Consider the following 22,429-nt stretch of genomic DNA (forward strand, 5'->3'; position numbering starts at 1 on the left):
TCTCTTTTCTCTCTTCTCTCTTTTCTCTCTCTTCTCTCTTTTTCTCTCTTCTCTCTTTTTCTCCTCTTCTCATCTTTTCTCTCTTCTCTCTTTTTCTCTCTTCTCTCTTTTTCTCTCTTCTCTCTTTTTCTCTCTTCTCTCTTTTTCTCTCTTCTCTCTTTTTCTCTCTTCTCTCTTCTTTCTCTCTTCTCTCTTCTTTCTTTTCTCTCTTCTCTCTTTTTTTCTCTCTTCTCTCTTCTTTCTTTTTCTCTCCTCTCTTTTTTTTCTCTTCTCTCTTTTTTTTTTCTCTTCTCTCTTTTTTTTTCTCTTCTCTCTTTTTTTCTCTTCTCTCTTTTTTTCTCTCTTTCCACCCTTTTCCAGCCCCCGGCAGTCTCAGGCCTCAGGTCTTGCATCTTGGCACCACGTGGAGTGAATGATTTGGGGCCAGGTGGGAGTTTGGCGGAGCTTGACAGACGCCGCATGGGGGGGGGGGGCGGAGCTTGATAGGCGCATGTGCAAAAAAATGCAGTACAAATGCCTTCTGAGACTCTGTGTTACCCTGCTTTAATTTGAATACAAAGGTGGAGATTACAGGAGTTATCAGATACCTGGGAGTAGAAGATTTTGCCAGAGATTCGCAGCGAATAATGCAGTGAGTGAAAATAGAAAAACCGTTTGTTGCAGACTTGAGTTTCAGGAGATAACCATCAGATTCCAAAAGCAGACATTGGGTTTAGCTAGAACTGAATGCTTGTTAACTCTTGGCCTGCATGACTCCGTTATCTTGATTAATGAAATGAAATCTTTTTCAAAATGCCCTGGGGGAAGAAAATGACGACATTTAACATTTAGTAAAAGCAGACATGCCATGGGATCATGTGAGAACTTGATGATTGGAATCAAAGTACTGTTGCTTGGCTACAAATCCTCAGTAAGAATTACTTTGATAGCTTGATATTAGCTTTCAGCTTATTTGAAAGAGGAAGCAGGGGTTGTGAAGTTATTGACTGGAAAGTTAGCCTCTTCAGCTGACTTTGTACTGAAATACTGTTGGTTTTAATAAAGGCATTAGAGAACACTTAATGTTGTTCACGTGCCCACCTTTTTTGTGGATATGTTATCTGTACTTTGGCATGTCTTGTGTGTTTGAAGGTACGTTGCTGGGATTTGATTTTCATGCGCACTGCAAGCATCAACAGGTCAGGTAGAGGACAGCTAATGTACAACAACTTGCATTTATATAGCACCTTTAACGTAGTAAAATGTCCCAAGGCAGTTCGCAGGAGCGTTATCAAACAAAATTGGCTGAGATGCAGACGATATACAGCAGACACCTCAAAGTGCTGGAGAAATACCACCAACAATGTCTCCGCAAGATCTTGCAAATCCCCTGGGAGGATAGACGCACCAACGCCAGTGTTCTCGATCAGGCCAACATCCCCAGCATCGAAGCATTGACCACACTCGACCAGCTCTGTTGGGCGGGCCACATTGTCCGCATGCCCGACGCAAGACTCCATGTTAGGCCGTGTTATGTTAAGTTCGGCGAATGTTTGGTGCGGAGGTGAGGCAAATGTTTTTGAGGCGGAGGAGCGGCGGGACATTGTGGAGGAGGTGCGGCGAATCGGGGTATGGGGCCCAGAAGAGCTGAAGGCCCAGGGGCAGCACGGGCCAGCCCACACTGCGATATGTGTGTGCACAAGGTCTGTGCAGCAGAGCAGGTCTCCAGTCGTCTGGTTAATCCTTGCCACTGGATAAAGGCCTAGCTTTGTGGTGGCTGGTGTGCAACTGTCACCACACGTTAAAAATATCCATGCAAAGACATCTTCCACCCCCTCAATAGCCACCTGGAATATTGGGTCCTTCATTGAAACATCTGTGAACTCGAGGAAGCAAGTCATCCTCGTTCGAGGGACCGCCTATGATGATGATGACGATGAGTGAATGGGATTTGGTGCGCGGCAGCATATGGGCCGCAGAGTTTTGGATGAACTCAAGATTATGGAGGGTGGAAGATAGAAAGTCGGTCAGGTGAGCAATGGAATAGTCGAGTCTAGAAGTAATAAAGGCATGGATGAGGGTTTCAGCAGCAGATGTCCTGAGAGGAGGGAGGGGTGGTGGAGTCGGTCGGGGGAAACGAAAACTAGCACGGCCAGGAAGGGTCAGAATGTACAAATATAAAGATGAATCAGAACGTGGGGTCAAAGTAGGAAAAAATAGTTTAAAAAAAATTTAAAAGCTCTCTTTCTGAATGCATGCAGCATTCGTAACAAAATAGATAAGTTGACGACACAAATAGATACAAATGGGTATGATCTGATAGCCATTACAGAGATGTGGTTGCAAGGTGACCAAGACTGGGAACTAAGCATTTAGGGGTATTTGACAATTCAGAAGGACAGACAGAAAGGAAAAGGAGATGGGATAGCTCTGTTAATAAAGGATGAGATCAGTGCGTTAGTGAGAAACGATATTGGCTCAGAAGATCAAGATGTTGAATCAGTTTGGGTGGAGATCAGGAATAATAAGGGGAAAATGTCGCTGGTGGGCGTAGTCCTAACAGTACCTGCACTGTTGGGCGGAGTATAAATCCAGAAATAATGGAGACTTGTAAAAAAGGAATGACAATAATCATGAGCAATTTTAACCTTCATATTGATTGGATAAAGTAAATTGGCCAGGGTAGCCTTGAGGAAGAGTTCATATGAGTTCATTATCCGGGATAATTTGCTTGAATAGTACATTGTGGAACCAACCAGGGAGCAAGCTATCTTAAATCTGGTATTGTGTAATGAGACAGGATTGTATATATATATATATATCTATATTAACAACTTGGATGAAGGGACCAAGTATAACATAGCCAAGTTTGCTGTCGATACAAAGATGGGAGGAAATGTAATGTGTGAGGAGGACACACAAAGCCTACAAAAGGAGATAGACAGGCTAAGTGAGTGGGCAAAAATTTGGCAGATGGAGTATAATGTTGGAAAGTGTGAGGTCATGTGGCAGAAAAAAATCAAAGAGCAAGTTATTATTTAAATGGAGAAAAATTGCAGAGTGCCACAGTACAGCGGGAGCTGGGGGTACTTGTGTATGAAACACAAAAGGATAGTATGCAGGTACAGCAAGTGATCAGGAAGGCCAATGGAATCTTAGCCTTTATTGCAAAAGGGATGGAGTATAAAAGCAGGGAAGTCTTGCTACAGTTATACAGGGTATTGGTGAGACCATACCTGTAATATTGTGTATAGTTTTGGTTTCCATACTTACGAAAGGATATACTTGCTTTGGAGGCAGTTCAGAGAAGGTTCATTCAGTTGATTCTGGAGATGAGGGGGTTGGAAAGGTGGAGTAGGTTGGGCCTCTACTCCTTGGAATTCAGAAGAATGAGAGGTGATCTTATCGCAACATATAAGATAATGAGGAGGCTTGACAAGGTGGATGCAGAGAGGATGTTTCTACTGATACGGGAGACTGGAACTAGGGGGCATAATCTTAGGATAAGGGTCTGCCCATTTAAAACTGAGATGAGGAGGAATTTTTTTTTAAGAGTTGTAAATCTGTGGAATTCGCTGCCTCAGAGCTGTGAAAGCTGGGTCATTGAATAAATTTAAGACAAAGATAGGCAGTTTCTTAACCGATAAGGGAATAAGGGGTTATGCGGAGCGAGCAGGAAAGTTGACCTGAGTCCATGATCGGATCAGCCATGATTGTACTAAATGGCGGAGCAGGCTCGAGGGGCCTTATGGCCTACTCCTGCTCCTATTATGTTATGATAAATAAACAATCTCCTAGTAAAGGATCCTCTAGGAATGAGTGACCATAACATGGTTGAATTTCAAATTCATTCGGAGGGTGAGAAAGTTGGATCTCAAACCAGTGTCGTAAGCTTAAATAAAGGAGATTACAAAGGTATGAAGGCGGAGTTGGCTAAAATGGACTGGGGAAAATAGATTAGAGTGGGACAGTTGATGAGCAGTGGCAGACATTAAAGGAGATATTTCATAACTTGCAACAAAAATATATCCCAATGAGAAGGAAAGACTAAGAGACGGGATAACTAAGGAAATAAGGGATGGTATCAAATTGAAAACAAGGGCATACAATGTGGCCAAGACTAGTGGGAGGGCCAGAGGATTGGGAAACTTTTAAAAGCCAGCAAAGAACGACAGGACGATAGATTATGAAAGTAAACTAGCACAAAATATAAAAACATAGTAAGAGTTTCTATAGGTACATTAAAGGAAAAGAGTGGCTAAAGTAAATGTTGGTCGCCTAGAGGATGTGACTGGGGAATTAATAATGGGGAACAGGGAAATGGCAGAGACGTTGAACAAATATTTTGTATCGATCTTCACGGTGGAAGACACTAAAAACATCCCAATAGTGGATAATCAAGGGGCTATCGGGAGGGAGGAACTAAATACAATCATGATCACTAATGACGTAGTACTCGGTAAAATAATGGGGCCAAAGGTGGACAAGTCCCCTGGACCTGATGGCTTATATTCTAGGGTTTTAAAATAAGTGGCTGCAGAGATAGTGAATGCATTGTTTGTAATCTACCAAAATCCGCTGGATTCTAGGGAGGTCCAGGGGGTTGGAAAACCGCAAATGTAATGACCCAATTTTAAAAAGAGGAGGCAGACAGAAAGTGGGAAACTATAGACCAGTTAGCCTAACTTCTGTCATTGGGAAAATGCTGGAGTCCATTATTAAGGAAGCAGTAGCAGGATATTTGGAAAAGCATAATTCAATCAAACAGAGTCAGCATGGTTTTATGCAAGGTAAATCATGTTTGACAAATTTGCTGGAGTTCTTGGACAGGACTGGAACTGATGTCCTCGGGGTGGGTAACATTTGCTAATGCAGTTCGGGAGTGTTTAAACTAATATGGCAGGGGGATGGGAACCTATGCAGCGAGAGAGGGCGAAGTAATATGCAGTCAGAAACAGATGGTAGAAAGGTAAAAAGCAATAGTGGAAGGCCGAGTAAACAAAGGCAAGAAACAAAAAGGGCCACGCTATATCATAATTCTAAAAGGACAAAGGGTGTTAAAAAAACAAGCCTGAAGGCTTTGTGTCTTAATGCAAGGAGTATCCGTAATAAGGTGGATGAATTAACTGCAAATAGATATTAACAGATATGATATGATTGGGATTACAGAGACGTGGCTACAGGATGATCAGGGCTGGGAACTCAACATCCAAGGGTATTCAACATTCAGGAAGGATAGAATAAAAGGAAAAGGAGGTGGGGTAGCATTGCTGGTTAAAGAGGAGATTAATGCAATAGTTAGGAAGGATATGAGCTTGGATGATGTGGAATCTATATGGGTAGAGCTGCAGAACACCAAAGGGCAAAAAACATTAGTGGGAGTTGTGTACAGACCTCCAAACAGTAGTAGTGATGTTGGGGAGGGCATCAAACAGGAAATTAGGGCTGCATGCAATAAAGGTGCAGCAGTTATCATGGGTGACTTTAATATGCACATAGATTGGGCTAACAAAACTGGAAGCAATACGGTGGAGGAGGATTTCCTGGAGTGCATAAGGGATGGTTTTCTAGACCAACATGTCGAGGAACCAACTAGGGGGGAGGCCATCTTAGACTGGGTGTTGTGTAATGAGAGAGAATTCATTAGCAATCTCGTTGTGCGAGGCCCCTTGGGGAAGAGTGACCATAATATGGTGGAATTCTACATGAGGATGGAGAATGAAACAGTTAATTCAGAGACCATGGTCCAGAACTTAAAGAAGGGTAACTTTGAAGGTATGAGGCGTGAATTGGCTAGAATAGATTGGCGAATGATACTTAAGGGTTTGACAGTGGATGGGCAATGGCAGACATTTAGAGACCACATGGATGAACGACAACAATTGTACATCCCTGTCTGGCGTAAAAATAAAAAAGGGAAGGTGGCTCAACCGTGGCTATCAAGGGAGATCAGGGATAGGATTAAAGCCAAGGAAGTGGCATACAAATTGGCCAGAAATAGCAGCGAACCCGGGGACTGGGAGAAATTTAGAACTCAGCAGAGGAGGACAAAGGGTTTGATTAGGGCAGGGAAAATAGAGTACGAGAGGAAGCGTGCAGGGAACATTAAAACGGACTGCAAAAGCTTCTATAGATATGTAAAGAGAAAAAGGTTAGTAAAGACAAACGTAGGTCCCCTGCAGTCAGAATCAGGGGAAGTCATAACGGGGAACAAAGAAATGGCAGACCAATTGAACAAGTACTTTGGTTCGGTATTCACTAAGGAGGACACAAACAACCTTCCGGATATAAAAGGGGTCAGAGGGTCTAGTAAGAAGGAGGAACTGAGGGAAATCCTTATTAGTCGGGAAATTGTGTTGGGGAAATTGATGGGATTGAACGCCAATAAATCCCCAGGGCCTGATGGTCTGTATCCCAGAGTACTTAAGGAGGTGGCCTTGGAAATAGCAGATGCATTTACAGTCATTTTCCAACATTCCATAGACTCTGGATCAGTTCCTATGGAGTGGAGGGTAGCCAATGTAACCCCACTTTTTTTAAAAAAGGAGGGAGAGAGAAAACAGGGAATTCTAGACTGGTCAGCCTGACATCGGTAGTGGGTAAAATGATGGAATCAATTATTAAGGATGTCATAGCAGTGCATCTGGAAAGATGTGACATGATAGGTCCAAGTCAGCATGGATTTGTGAAAGGGAAATCATGCTTGACAAATCTTCTGGAATTTTTTGAGGATGTTTCCAGTAGAGTGGACAAGGGAGAACCAGTTGATGTGGTGTATTTGGACTTTCAGAAGGCTTTCGATAAGGTCCCACACAAGAGATTAATGTGCAAAGTTAAAGCACGAGATTAGGGGTAGTGTGCTGACGTGGATTGAGAACTGGTTGGCAGACAGGAAGCAAAGAGTAGGAGTAAATGGGTACTTTTCAGAATGGCAGGCAGTGACTAGTGGGGTACCGCAAGGTTCTGTGCTGGGGCCCCAGCTGTTTACATTGTACATTAATGATTTAGACGAGGGGATTAAATGTAGTATCTCCAAATTTGTGGATGACACTAAGTTGGGTGGCAGTGTGAGCTGCGAGCAGGATGCTATGAGGTTGCAGAGTGACTTGCATAGGTTAGATGAGTGGGCACATGCATGGCAGATGAAGTACAATGTGGATAAATGTGAGGTTATCCACTTTGGTGGTAAAAACAGAGAGACAGACTATTATTTGAATGGTGACAGATTAGGAAAAGGGGATGTGCAACAGGACCTGGGTGTCATGGTACATCAGTCATTGAAGGTTGGCATGCAGGTACAGCAGGCGGTTATGAAAGCAAATGGCAAGTTGGCTTTCATAGCGAGGGGATTTGAGTGCGGGGGCAGGGAGGTGTTACTACAGTTGTACAAGGCCTTGGTGAGGCCACACCTGGAGTATTGTGTACAGTTTTAGTCTCCTAACTTGAGGAAGGACATTCTTGCTATTGAGGGAGTGCAGCGACGGTTCACCAGACTGATCCCCCAGGATGGCAGGACTGACATATCGAGAAAGACTGGATCAACTGGGCTTGTATTCACTGGAGTTCAGAAGAATGAGAGGGGATCTCATAGAAACTTTTAAAATTCTGACGGGATTAGACAGGTTAGATGCAGGAAGAATGTTCCCAATGTTGGGGAAGTCCAGAACCAGGGGTCACAGTCTAAGGATAAGAGGTAAGCTATTTAGGACCGAGATGAGGAGAAACTTCTTCACCCAGAGAGTGGTGAACCTGTGGAATTCTCTACCACAGAAAGTTGTTGAGGCCAATTCACTAAATATATTCAAAAAGGAGTTAGATGTAGTCCTTGCTACTAGGGGGATCAAGGGGTATGGCGAGAAAGCAGGAATGGGGTATTGAAGTTGCATGTTCAGCCATGAACTCATTGAATGGTGGTGCGGGTTCGAAGGGCCAAATGGCCTACTCCTGCACCTATTTTCTATGTCTATGTTTCTATGTTTCCCTGAGGATGTAACGAGCAGGGTTTATAAGGGGGAACCAGTGGATGTGGTGTATTTGGATTTCCAGAAAGCATTCGATAAGCTGCCACATAAAAGGTTACTGCGCAAGATGAAAGTTCACGGGGTTGGGGGGTAATATATTGGCATGGATAGAGCATTGGTCAACTAACAGAAAACAGAAAGTCGGGATAAATGGGTCATTTTCCGGTTGGCAAACAGTAACTAATGGGGTGCCGCAGGGATCGGTGCTGAGGCCTCAACTATTTACAATCTATGTTAATGACTGGGATGAAGGGACCGAGTGCAATGTAGCCAAGTTTGCTGATGATACAAAGATGGGTGGGAAAGCAAATGGTGAGGAGGACGCAAAATCTGCAACGGGATATCGGGCCCAAATTTCCCCACCAGTTGCACCGTTTTTTTGGTGTAACTTGATTTTTCTGGTGTATCTTTTAAGTTGCAAATATGGCCATTTAATTTGCGCCAGTGTAAGTGAGTTAGTTAGGTTTTTTGTTAGGTCTGTTTTTTTTTTTCAAAAGGGAGCGTTCCCAGCCACTTTCACCATTTACGCCAATTTGGCCAGAAAAAAGTTGTACTAAACTAACTTGGGCATGTATGTGTCCACTTTTGTCCCCACAGAAACAACTTAGTTAAGGAATCGATGCAAGTAACTACACTTAAAACATCACCAAGCACCAAACAAAGCACAAAGTAATGAGCAATTAATTAACAAATAAAATAGAAGGAACTCTGCACCTAAAGCACCAAGACCAAAGTAATAAACAATCAATAAATAACAAATAAAAAAAATAGAAGGAACCCTGCACCTAAAGCACCAAAATTAATCCGTAAATAACAAATAAAAAAATAGAACTCCTACCTTAGGGAACGCAGCGGGCCGCCAATGAGGGAGCCCATTCAGCCAGGGCTTCGGCCCCTCCCACACAGCCTGCAGCGCGCGTTTGCAGAAACGGCCTGCCAGGAGCTACTGCACATGCACGCACACTCTAGCGCACAGGTGCAGAGGTCCCTGCAGTGTTTTCAGTGCCGGGACCTAGTTCCGCCCCCTCTCTCTCTCTCCTGCGCCACGCCAGCTCCACAGACGGCCCGAGAATCGGCCATGATCGCAAGGATTTTTTTTGCCGCTGCTTCTGATGTAAAATTTCGGCGGAGGCCTTGGAGATGCGGCAAAAAAAACGGAGGGCCAAATTTGGGCCCATAGACAGGCTAAGTGAGTGGGCAAAATTTTGGCAGATGGAGTATAATGTGCGAAAATGTGAGGTTATCCACTTTGGCAAAAAAAATAGAAAAGCAAATTATAATTTAAATGGAGAAAAATTGCAAAGTGCTGCAGTACAGAGGGACCTGGGGGTCCTTGTGCATGAAACACAAAAAGTTAGCATGCAGGTACAGCAAGTAATCAGGAAGGCAAATGGAATGTTGGCCTTTATTGCAAGGGGGATAGAGTATTAAAGCAGAGAAGTCCTGCAACAACCATACAGGGTATTGGTGAGGCCACACCTTGAGTACTGCGCCACAGTTTTGGTCTTTGTATTTAAGGAAGGATATACTTGCATTGGAGGCTGTTCAGAGAAGGTTCACTAGGTTGATTCCAGAAATGAGTGGGTTGACTTATGAAGATAGATTGAGTAGGTTGGGACAATACTCATTTGAGTGCAGAAGAATGAGAGGTGATCTTATCGAAACATATAAGATAATGAGGGGGCTTGACAAGGTGTATGCAGAGAGGATATTTCTATTTATAGGGGAAACCAAAACCAGGGGACATAGTCTCAGAATAAGGGGCCGTCCATTTAAAACTGAGATGAGATGAGAATTTCTACTGATGGTTATAAATCTATGGAATTCTGTGCCCCAGAGAGCTATGGAGGCGAGGTCATTGAATATATTTAAGGCAGAGATAGACAGATTTTTGAGCGATAAGAGAATAAGGGGTTATGGGGAGCGGGGAGGAAAGTGGAGCTGAGACCATGATCAGATCAGCCATGATCTTATTAAATGGCGGAGCAGACTCGAGAGGCCAAATGGCCTTCCTCTGCTCCTATTTCTTATGTTCTTAAGATGTTAGAGGTGGAAGTAGGCGGACTTGGTGATGGAGCAGATTTGTGGTCAGAAGTTCATCTCTGGGTCAAATACAACATCCAGGTTGTGAACGATCGGATTCGCCCTCAGACAGTTGCCAGGCAGAGCGACGTCGGTGGCTAGGGAACAAAATTTGTGGTGAGGACCGAATACAATGGCTTCGGTCTTCCCTATATGGAGGACATTTCTGCTCATCCAGTACTGGATGTCTGATAAGCAGTATGACAAGTTAAAGACAGTGGAGCGGTTGACAGAAGTAATGGTGATGCAGAGCTGGGTGTCATCAGCGTACATGTGGAACCTAATGCTGTGTTTCAGCGAACAAAATTCCTAAATGTATCTCGGGAAAAGATCCCTGCTATGTTGGTGTGACAATTATCCAGCTACTGCACTAGTCTGAGTGAGGTTGGTGATTGGTGCTGAATTAGGGGTGAGTTTGTGCATTGCTTGCGATGAACAAGATTGAATCTGCTCAAAAACAAAAAATGCAAGTCAGACGGTGTATAATGAAGAGATTGGTCATTCGCAGAGGGCCCTTCAGCACTGAAGATAGGAAAGTCTTTCAATAGAATTATTATTTATTTTTAAAATGGAAGGGGAACTCTCGGCACAGCTGAAGTTAATAGGTTGAATTTTTTGACGGAAGAGAAAAGCGGGAGATTCTCGATAATATAAAAGGTCGGGCAATAAGAAGAAGCACTGAAGACATTAAAGAAACAGAAGAACATGCAAATTAGTAAGATGGATAGAAGAGTGATGCAGAAGAATGTTTCTGGAAAGGGAGAAGTGTAGATGTGCTTATTTATGGAATAATGTAGGTCATGAAAGATGAAAAAATATAGCAGAGGCTGATTGAGTGGAAGGTGAGGGGGACTCTGCCATGATTGTGGGAAGAAGGAGAAATGGAAGCAGATGTGGGGATTGGGATTGAGATTGACGTGGTCACGTGTCCTGTTGGCCATTGTGGAGATGCAATGTCGACATTGGAAATAGGATATTGTCTGGTTGGGGAGGTAGAATTGTCAGAGCCTGTGCCGGAAATGGAGAACTGTTTGGAATATTTACACAAGGTGGGGTGAGAAAACTCAAGTCGTTTCACATTTGGAGCCTTGCAGACAGTGGAAACCTTTCATCTTGGTATCTATTGGAATCCAGGTCACAGCTGTGAAAGTGTAAACCACAGCATCACCCAGTCCCTCAGCACAGTGTATTCTCCATTAATATTGAGATTAATTGATTGCAATAGTGAACACTGGTCAGTGATTCATCCAGTTTGATGATGATTGGTGCAGATTTTGTGACCGTGTGAGGCAGGGGCATGTGTTAGAGACTTTGTACAGGCCTCCACATGATGGTAATGCCAATTTTATCAGGTTAAATGATATGGGTGACTGTTAATTTAAAAAATAAAGCTTGTGTTGAGGTTTTTCTTTAACCGGAGAGAAAAGCTTTATCCTTTCTCATGAAATTATTTCTTTCCTCACAGCTTATACACAGCATGGTCATTGACACATCAGTTCTGTTCCCACATCGCTTAGGGATACCCCACAAGCGAGCGCTCAGGAGTTTAATGGCAGATTACCTCCGCCAAATCGTCCCAGACAATGGTAAGTAAGTTGAGTAGAAATTGCGCAAAGCATTTATTTGTTAGATACGGAGGGAAAATTGAGGTAAACCTGATTGAGACTGCCCCAAAAATATATGTGTGACTTCAGTATAATGTTCAGTAGAGTTCATAATCAAATGGTTTTATAATTTGACGAATAATCAAAAAAATGCAGACACCTTTGGTTAACTTATAAATTGAGATTTTATTTATAACATAAGAACACAAGAAATAGGACCAGGAGTAGGCCATATGGCCCCTTGAGCCTGCTCCGCCATTTTATACGATAATGGCTGATCCGATCATGAACTCATGTCCACTTACCCGCCTGCTCCCCATAACCCATTAACAGATATGATGTGATTGGGATTACAGAGACGTGGCTCCAGGATGATCAGGGCTGGGAACTCAACATCCAAGGGTATTCAACATTCAGGAAGGGTAGAATAAAAGGAAAAGGAGGTTGGGTAGCATTGCTGGTTAAAGAGGAGATTAATGCAATAGTTAGGAAGGACATTCGCTTGGATGATGTGGAATCTAAATGGGTAGAGCTGCAGAACACCAAAAGGGCAAATAACGTTAGTGGGAGTTGTGTACAGTCCTCCAAACAGTAGTGGTGATGTTGGGGAGGGCATCAAACGGGAAATTGCAATAAAGGTGCAGCAGTTATCATGGGTGACTTTAATATGCATATAGATTGGGCTAACAAAACTGGAAGCAATACGGTGGAGGAGGATTTGCTGGAGTGCATAAGGGATGGTTTTCTAGACCAATATGTCGAGGAACCAACTAGGAGGGAGGCCTTCTTAAACTGGGTGTTGTGTAATGAGAGAGGATTAATTAGCAATCTCGTTGTGTGAGGCCCCCTGGGGCAGAGTGACCATAATATGGTGGAATTCTACATTAGGATGGAGAATGAAACAGTTAATTTAGAGACCATGGTCCAAAACTTAAAGGAGGTTAACTTTGAAGGTATGAGGCGTGAATTGGCAAGGATAGATTGGCGAATGATACTTAAGGGGTTGACCGTGGATGGGCAATGGTAGACATTTAGAGACTGCATGGATGAACTACAACAAATGTACATCCCTGTCTGGCATAAAAATAAAAAAGGGAAGGTGGCTCAACTGTGGTTATCAAGGGAAATCAGGGATAGTATTAAAGCCAAGGAAGTAGCATACAAATTGGCCAGAAATAGCAGCGAACCCGTGGACTGGGAGAAATTTAGAACTCAGCAGAGGAGGACAAAGGGTTTGATTAGAGCAGGGAAAATAGAGTAGGAGAGGAAGCTTGCAGGGAACATTAAAATGGACTGAAAAAGCTTCTATAGATATGTAAAGAGAAAAAGGTTAGTAAAGACAAACGTAGGTCCCCTGCAGTCAGAATCAGGGGAAGTCATAACGGGGAACAAAGAAATGGCAGACCAATTGAACAAGTACTTTGGTTCGGTATTCACTAAGGAGGACACAATCAGCCTTCCGGATATAAAAGGGGTCAGAGGGTCTAGTAAGAAGGAGGAACTGAGGGAAATCCTTATTAGTCGGGGAATTGTGTTGGCGACATTGATGGGATTGAAGGCCGATAAATCCCCAGGACCATCAGAGCATCCCAGAGTACTTAAGGAGGTGGCCTTGGAAATAGCAGATGCATTTACAGTCATTTTCCAACATTCCATAGACTCTGGATCAGTTCCTGGAGCCAATGTAACCCCACTTTTTAAAAAAGGAGGGAGAGAGAAAACAGGGAATTATAGACCGGTCAGCCTGACCTCGGTAGTGGGTAAAATGATGGAATCAATTATTAAGGATGTCATAGCAGCGCATTTGGAAAGAGGTGACATGATAGGTCCAAGTCAGCATGGATTTGTGAAAGGGAAATCATGCTTGACAAATCTTCTGGAATTTTTTGCGGATGTTTCCAGTAGAGTGGACAAGGAAGAACCAATTGATGTGCATTTGGACTTTCAGAAGGCTTTCGACAAGGTCCCGCACAATAGATTAATGTGCAAAGTTAAAGCACATGGGATTGGGGGTAGTGTGCTGACGTGGATTGAGAACTGGTTGGCAGACAGGAAGCAAAGAGTAGGAGTAAATGGGTACTTTTCAGAATGGCAGGCAGTGACTAGTGGGGTACCGCAAGGTTCTGTGCTGGGGTCCCAGCTGTTTACATTGTACATTAGATGAGGGGATTAAATGTCGTATCTCCAAATTTGCAGATGACACTAATTTGGGTGGCAGTGTGAGCTGCGAGGAGGATGCTATGAGGCTGCAGAGTGACTTGGATAGGTTAGGTGAGTGGGCAAATGCATGGCAGATGAAGTATAATGTGGATAAATGTGAGGTTATCCACTTTGGTGGTAAAAACAAAGACAGACTATTATCTGAATGGTGACAGATTAGGAAAAGGGGAGGTGTAACGAGACCTGGGTGTCATGGTACATCAGTCATTGAAGGTTGGCATGCAGGTACAGCAGGCGGTTATGATAGCAAATGGCATGTTGGCCTTCATAGCGAGGGGATTTGAGTACAGGGGCAGGGAGGTGTTACTACAGTTGTACAGGGCCTTGGTGAGGCCACACCTGGAGTATTGTGTACAGTTTTGGTCTCCTAACTTGAGGAAGGACATTCTTGCTATTGAGGGAGTGCAGCGAAGGTTCATCAGACTGATTCCCGGGATGGTGGGACTGACATATCAAGAAAGACTGGATCAACTGGGCTTGTATTCACTGGAGTTCAGAAGAATGAGAGGGGATCTCAGAAACGTTTAAAATTCTGACGGGTTTAGACAGGTTAGATGCAGGAAGAATGTTCCCAATGTTGGATAAGTCCAGAACCAGGGGTCACAGTCTAAGGATAAGGGGTAAGCCATTTAGGACCGAGATGAGGAGAAACTTCTTCACCCAGAGAGTGGTGAACCTGTGGAATTCTCTACCACAGAAAGTTGTTGAGGCCAATTCACTAAATATATTCAAAAAGGAGTTAGATGTAGTCCTTACTACTAGGGGGATCAAGAGGTATGGCGAGAAAGCAGGAATGGGGTACTGAAGTTGCATGTTCAGCCATGAACTCATTGAATGGCAGTGCAGGCTAGAAGGGCCGAATGGCCTACTCCTGCACCTATTTTCTATGTTTCTATCTATGTTTCCCTTATCGGTTAAGAAACTGTCTATCTCTAATAAATTTAAGACGATGTACCAGTTTCCACAGCTCTCTGAGACAGCGAATTCCACAGATTTATAACCCTCTGAGAAAATAAATTTCTCCTCATCTGAGTTTTAAATGGAAGGCCCCTTATTCTAAGATAATGCCCCCTAGTTCTAGTCTCTCCCATCAGTGGAAACATTTTCTCTGCATCCACCTTGTCAAGCTCCCTCATAATCTTATACGTTGCGATAAGATCACCTCTCATTCTTCTGAATTCCAATGAGTAGAGGTCCAACCTACTCAACCTTTCCTCATAGGGCAACCTCTGGAATCAACCTAGTGAACCTTCTCTGAACTGCCTCCAAAGCAAGTATGTCCTTTCGTAAATATGGAAACCAAAACTGCACGCAGTATTCCAGATGTGGCCTCACCAATACCCTGTATAACTGTAGCAAGGTTTCCCTGCTTTTATACTCCATCCCTTTTGCAATAAAGGCCAAGATTCCATTGGCCTTCCTGATCACGTGGTGTAGCTGCATACTAACCTTTTGTGATTCATGCACAAGTGCTCCCAGGTCCCACTGTACTGCAGCACTTTGTAATCTTTCTCCATTTAAATAATAACTTGCTCTTTGATTTTTTTTCTGCCACATGACCACACACTTTCCAACATTATACTCCAGCTGCTAAATTTTTGCCCCTGTCTAAGTCCTTTTGCAGATTTTTTGTGTCCTCCTCACTGCTTTTCCCTCCCATCTTTGTATCATCAGCAAACTTGGCTACATTACACTCGGTCCCTTCTTCCAAGTCGTTAATATAGATTGTAAATTGTTGGGGTCCCAAAACTGATCCCTGCGGTACACCACTAGTTACTGATTGCCATCCCGAGAATGAACCATTTATCCCGACTCTCTGTTTTCTGTTAGTTAGCCAATCCTCTATCCATGCTAATATATTACCCCCAACCCCGTGAACTTTTATCTTGTGCAATAACGTTTTATGTGGCACCTTGTCAAATGCCTTCTGGAAGTCCAAATACACCACATCCATTGGTTCCCCTTTATCCGCACTGTTCGTTACATCCTCAAAGAATTCCAGCAAATTTGTCAAACATGACTTCACCTTCATAAACCCATGTTGACTCTGCCTAACCGAATTATGCTTTTCCAAATGTTCTGCTAGTAGTTCTTTAATAATGGATTCCAACATTTTCCCAACCACAGATATTAGACTAACTGGTCTACAGTTTCCTGCTTTTTGTCTGCCTCATTTTTTAAATAGGGGCGTTACATTTGCAGTTTTCCAATCTGATGGGACCTTCCCAGAATCCAGGGAATTTTGGTAAATTACAACCAATGCATCCACTATCCCTGCCGCTACTTCTCAAGACCCTAGGATGCAAGCCATTAGGTCCAGGGGATTTATCTGCCTTTCGTCCCATTATCTTACTGAGTACCACCTCCTTAGTGATTGTGATTGTGTTAAGTACCTCCCCCCCTATAGCCCCTTGACAATCCACTGTTGGAATATTGTTAGTGCCCTCTACCGTAAAGACTGATACAAACTATTTGTTCAGAGTTTCTGCCATCTCCATGTTTCCCTTTACTAATTCCCTGGTCTTGTCCTCTAAGGGACTAACATTTACTTTAGCCACTCTTTTCCTTTTTATATACCTATAGAAACTCTTGCTATCTGTTTTTATATTTTGTGCTAGTTTACTTTCATAGTCCATCTTCCCTTTCTTAATCATATTTTTAGTCATTCTTTGCTGACTTTTAAAAGCTTCTCAATCTTCTGTCCTCAGTATTAGTGGTTGGCTTTCACTGATTTTAATTGTTTTCAGATGGTCTGCCTGATGATCACAGTTTCTTTCTATGCCCCACACAGATAAGGACATTCCCAGGTTTAATCACTTTCATCCAGGGCAACAGCAGAGGCGCAACAATTGGCTGCAGTGTCCCAATTTTGGGAAAGGGAAAATATGACCAGGTTCCCTTTCCTGGATCTTGTTTTCCTGCTGGAAGAGTCTGTCTGTGCATACTGGCAGAGGTCTTGGCTCCACTCTGATGTCTCCACAGTCTTATACTCCTGGCCAAAACTCTCACATGAGCAATGAGCCTTTGGGTGAATTATGAGGGACTTGCGTTAAATGGGGAGACTCGAGATTGTTCTCCTTTAGAGCAGAGAAGGTTAAGGGGAGATTTGATCGAGCTGTTTTTAAAAATTATGAAATGTTTTGATGTAGCAATTAGGGAGAAACTATTTCCAGTGGCAGGAAGGTTGGTAACCAGAGGAAGCTGATTTATGATAATTAGTTTAAAAAAAAAATTAGAGTGGGAGATAAGGAGAAATATTTTTACCCAGCGAGTTGTTATAATCTGGAATGCATTGCCTGAAAGTGTGGTGGAAGTACATTCAATCGTAACTTTCAACAGGGAATTGGTTAAATATTTGAAGGGGAGAAAATTGCAGGGCTTCAGGGAAAAGGACAGGGGAGTGGGGACTAATTGGATAGCTCTTTCAAAGAGCAGGCACGATGGGCTGAATGGCCTCCTTTTGTGCTATATGTTTCATAGAATCATAGAATGGTTATTGCCCGGAAGAAGGCCATTTGACTCATCGAGCCTGTGCCGGCTCTCTGCTAGCTCCTCAGCTAGTCCCACTCGCTCGCCCTATCCCCATAGCCCTGCAAGTGTTTTCTTTCAGGTACTTATCCAATTCCCTTTTGAAAGCAGTGATTGAGTCTACCTCCACCACCCTTTCAGGCAGTGCATTTTAGATCCTAACCATTCGCTGTGTTTATTTTATCTTATGTCAACTTTGGTTCTTTTGTCAATCATCTTAAATCTGTGTCCTCTGGTTCTCGACCGTTCTGCCAATGGAAACAGTTTCTCTCTCTACTCTGTCCAGACCCCTCATGATTTCAATGTACCAGATGATGTCGGGTGCTGCAGTAAGGGAATGGAATTCTTTCAGGAGGGGTTTGGGGGCGAGGGGAGGTGGAATGGGAGGGGATGGGGAAGGAGAATACATTTGACTTGCTTTCCTCCATTTCTTGTACCAGTTGTAGGCCCTCAATCTGCTGAGCATGGGTGTGCATGCATGGAGCTTGTGATGTGGAAAGTGAAAGAGGATGCAAAAGCCCGGAAGTGGTGAGACTTCTTGGAAAGGCCATCAGAAGGAAAATAACATTCACTTCAGAACCTTCCAGCTTACAATGTCCAAGTGGATATCCTGAACACCTAGCCTCCCACCTCACCAGTTTGAAGAATTCTGTATGCAATATTATGTTCAAGTGTGTTTGTGTTGAGAAATAGCTATTCTAAGGCAATAACCTGATCAGTGGGTACAGGTTGCAATATAAACTGGGCAAATAAAGCTCTAGTGGCTTTGTGAGCTTAAAAAAAAATACTGCCTTCAAATCACACTCATTTCATTTGAGATGCACACAGCTTAAATTCAATGTGTAAGAGGGGGGCTGGTTTTTGAACTACTTAGGTGTTTTGTGATGTACAGTATAATTTATGGTAATGATGACACAACTACAGGTTCATTTGGGTCTGCTGTTGAAGATTTAGAAATACACAATCATTACCACTGGTTTAAATGTAACTTGTTCAAAAATAAAAGTTAGAGGTGGTTTTCCCAAGTTGTAACTGCTTTGTCATTTCTAATTCTCTATAAATACTGTGAGTAACTCCTGGATGCTGGAGTAACTCCTCGTCAAGCTAATAAACTTCCATTAGTAGAGATAGGTATTTCAGTCAAACCATAGTACCCTCTAGGAAAATAAATCTGTTCTGGATGCATTCATGGTACAGAGTGCAGTGAAACTTGAGGAAAAGTAATGATTTATAAAAATGGAAAAAACTATTATTTTTGTGATTGTGATGATCTTCAGTCTCTATTTACTTCAAGGAATCTCTAGTGGATGGTCGTGAACATGTACAGATTTATCAGTCAATATCTATCCATCCTCCTCCTAGTCCTGTGCACTTCCCTACAGTGTATTTTACATATAGGCTCTTTTGCATGGAGTGAAACTGAGGAATCTGGACACCCAGGTATACTACCAGATTCGTGTCAAAATGCTGATTTATTTTGGTACCAAATTACTGCTGTACCGTTAGATATTTAGGGAGCAACAGGAAGCCGTAGACTGGAAAGGATGGCATCTACTTGCAAAGTGCAGAATATATTTAGGTAATAGCAATTCTGTACTTAAAGTTTTTTTTTAAACAATTGTTAATTAGAATTTAGTGGCTAGATTGTCAAATGTTCTGGAAGTGTTTTGTGATAGAGTGAATCCATATCTTTGTTAAACATTGATACTGCAATATGTGGGCTAGGAGATGGACTATTAAAATTTATGAAAGCAGTTTGGTTTGTGCTTTTGTAACGGATTTGCCAGAAATATTTTGCCTGCTTTTTGTGTTTCATGGCAGCTCAGATGACATTGTTGTGTGTTTTTAAAGAAACTTTACATCCACTCTTCAGCTTGTGGAATAATTTCATTAAAATAAAAAGGAAAAATTGTATTTATATATCTGTGCCACAATGTACCTCCCATACAATGAACTACTTTGAAGTGCAGTAACTGTTATCAAATGGATTTTTCTACACGGGTAATGGGTGAAAAGGGTATAAAAGGTTCAGCAATGCCTCGATTTAAAAATTCTCATTCTTGGTTTCACATTCCTCCTTGGCCTTACCCCCCCCCCCCCCCCATCTCCTACATTACAAATTGCCTGTGAAGCACTTTAAGACGTCCATTGGTTGTGAAAGGCGCTATAAAAATGAAAGTTGTTTCCTCGCATCTGTAATCGCAATCACAAATTGCACCCCATTTTACAGTCACCGTACTCCAATCTCCTTTGGTCCATTCCCTGAGAGAAATGGCTTGCAGTCTTCCTGTTACCCAGACCACTGCCAATGACACTGAAACATGGAAACCTAGAAAATAGGTGCAGGAGTAGGCCATCGGGAACATTCACCCTGCATTTAACCTGTCCAATCCTGTCAGAATTTTATGTTTCTATGAGATCCTCTCTCATTCTTCTAAATTCCAGTGAATATAAGCCTAGTCGATCCAGTCTTTTCTTATGTCAGTCCTGCCATCCTGCGAATCAGTCTGGTGAACCTTCGCTGCACTCCCTCAATAGCAAGAATGTCCTTCCTCCGATTAGGAGACCAAAACTGTACACAATATTCAAGGTGTGACCTCACTAAGGCCCTGTACAACTACAGTAAGACCTCCCTGCTCCTATACTCTGGCTATGAAGGCCAACGTGCCATTTGCCACCTTCACTGCCTGCTGTACCTGCATGCCAACTTTCAATGACTGATGTACCATGGTGCCCAGGTGTTGCACCTCCCCTTTTCCTAATCTGTCACCATTCAGATAATCTGCCTTCCTGTTTTTGCCACCAAAGTGAATAACCTCACATTTATCGACATTATACTGCATCTGCTATGCATTTGCCCACTCACCTAACCTGTCCAAGTCACCCTGCAGCCTCTTGGCATCTTCATCACAGCTCACACTGCCACCCAGCTTAGTGTTATCTGCAAACTTGGAGATATTACATTCAATTCCTTCATCTAAATCATTAATGATTTCCCTTTCATAAATCTATGCTGACTTGGACCGATCCTGTCACTGCTTTCCAAATGCGCTGCTATTACATCTTTAATAATTGATTCCAACATTTTCCCCACTACCCGATGTCAGGTGAACCGGTCTATAATTCTCTGTTTTCTCTCTCTCCCTCCTTTTTTTAAAAAGTGCTGTTACATTAGCTACCCTCCAATCCATAGGAACTGATCTAGAGTCTATAGAATGTTGAAAAATGACCACCAATGCATCCAGTATTTCTAGGGCCACTTCCTTAAGTACTCTGGGATGCAGATTATTAGGCCCAGGGGATTTATCGGCCTTCAATCCTATCAATTTCCCCAACACAATTTCCTGACTAATAAGGATTTCCTTCAGTTCCTCCTCGATAGACCCTCGGTCCCCTAGTATTTCCGGAAGATTATTTGTGTCTTCCTTAGTGAAGACAGAACCAAGGTATTTGTTCAATTGGTCTGTCATTTCTTTGTTCCCCATTATAAATTCACCTGATTCTGAGTGCAAGGGACCTACATTTTGTCTTCACTAATCTTTTATTCATCATATATCTATAGAATCTTTTGCAGTCAGTTTTTATGTTCCCTGCAAGCATACTCTCATACTCTATTTCCCCCCTCCTAATGAAACCATTTGTCCTGCTCTGCTGAATTCTAAATTTCTCTCGGTCCTCAGGTTTGCTGCTTTTTCTGGCCAATTTATAAGCGTCTTCCTTGGATTTAACACTATCCCTAATTTCCCTTGTTAGCCATGGTTGAGCCACCTTCCCCGTTTTATTTTTATGCCAGACAGGGATGTACAATTGTTGAAGTTCATTCATGTGATCTTTAAATGTCTGCCATTGCCTATCCACCGCCAACCCTTTAAGTATCATTCGGCAGTCTATCCTAGCCAATTCACGTCTCATACCATCGAAGTTACCTTTAAGTTCAGGACCCTAGTCTCTGAATAAACTGTGTCACTCTCCATCTTAATAAAGAATTCTACCATAGCTATTCCCCTTACAATAGAATCCCCTATCACTATCGCTCTCCCACTCTTTTTCCTGCCCTCCTGTGCAGTAGAGCCAGCCATGGTACATTGAACTTGGCGGCTGCTGCTGCCTTCCCCTGATGAGCCAACTCCCCCAACAGTATCCAAAGTGATATATCTGTTTTGGAGGGAGATGACCCCAGGGGACTCCTGCTCTGCCTGATGGTCACCCATTCCCTATCTGCCTTTGTAACCTTAACCTGCGGTGTGACCAATTCACTAAACGTGCTATTCATGGCATCCTCAGTATCGAGGATGCTCCAGAGTGAATCCATGCGCAGCTCCAGTGCCGCAATGCAGACTGACAGGAGCTGCAGCTGGATACACTTCCCGCACACACTGGAGGTGTCCCTAATTTTCCACATAGCACAGGAGGAGCATGACACAGGTCTGGGCTTTCCTGCCATGACTTAACCCTTACATTAACTTAATTTGGCAACTGATACGAAAAAGAAAAACCACTCACCAATCACTTACCCTCTTGGCTGTTATGTCACACTTCGATTTTTTTTTTAACTCTGTTTTATCTTCGGCCTCGATCTCCCGCTCCTGAGCTGCCGCTCCTCCTCCCGAGCTCCGCGCCCTTTTATCAGGGCCTCGATGTCCCGAACTGCTGCTCCTCCTCCCAAACTCTGCGCTCTTTTATCCAGCTGGTGGGAGGTAAACGGAAGGGTTGAGCTGTGTTCCAATTCTTGCCACTCCCTCTGAGGAAACTGCTTTTCTCCACTTGCCCAACTCCATTATACAACACAACTCAGATTGGCAGCTCATCAAGTGGGAAATTGGGGGAGGAAAACTCATGTCCTGGTATATTGCCCACCAGTTGTCAGTGCCATGTCCAAGGCTGCTATGCCTTGCATTTGCCATCTTGGGAGGTTACACTGTACTAAAACCATGGCTCAGTGGGTAGCACTCTAATCTCTGAGTCAGAAGGTTGTGGGTGCAAGTCCCGCTCCAG

The 22,429-nt window shown here is 43.1% G+C and overlaps 1 protein-coding gene across 1 annotated transcript in view; it reads left to right on the forward strand.

The window, feature by feature from the left end:
- Positions 1 to 17,966, forward strand: part of LOC139260670 (RNA exonuclease 1 homolog) — an 89,961-nt gene extending 71,995 nt beyond the window's left edge. Inside the window, exons 14-15 of the mRNA XM_070877030.1 lie at positions 11,548 to 11,668; positions 17,875 to 17,966. Coding sequence (XP_070733131.1) covers positions 11,548 to 11,668; positions 17,875 to 17,966 — 213 coding nt within the window. The remainder of the gene's footprint in view (positions 1 to 11,547; positions 11,669 to 17,874) is intronic.
- The last annotated feature ends 4,463 nt before the right edge of the window (positions 17,967 to 22,429 follow it).

Source organism: Pristiophorus japonicus, chromosome 1 (genome assembly GCF_044704955.1).
Source record: "Pristiophorus japonicus isolate sPriJap1 chromosome 1, sPriJap1.hap1, whole genome shotgun sequence".
Lineage (NCBI taxonomy): Eukaryota > Metazoa > Chordata > Chondrichthyes > Pristiophoridae > Pristiophorus > Pristiophorus japonicus.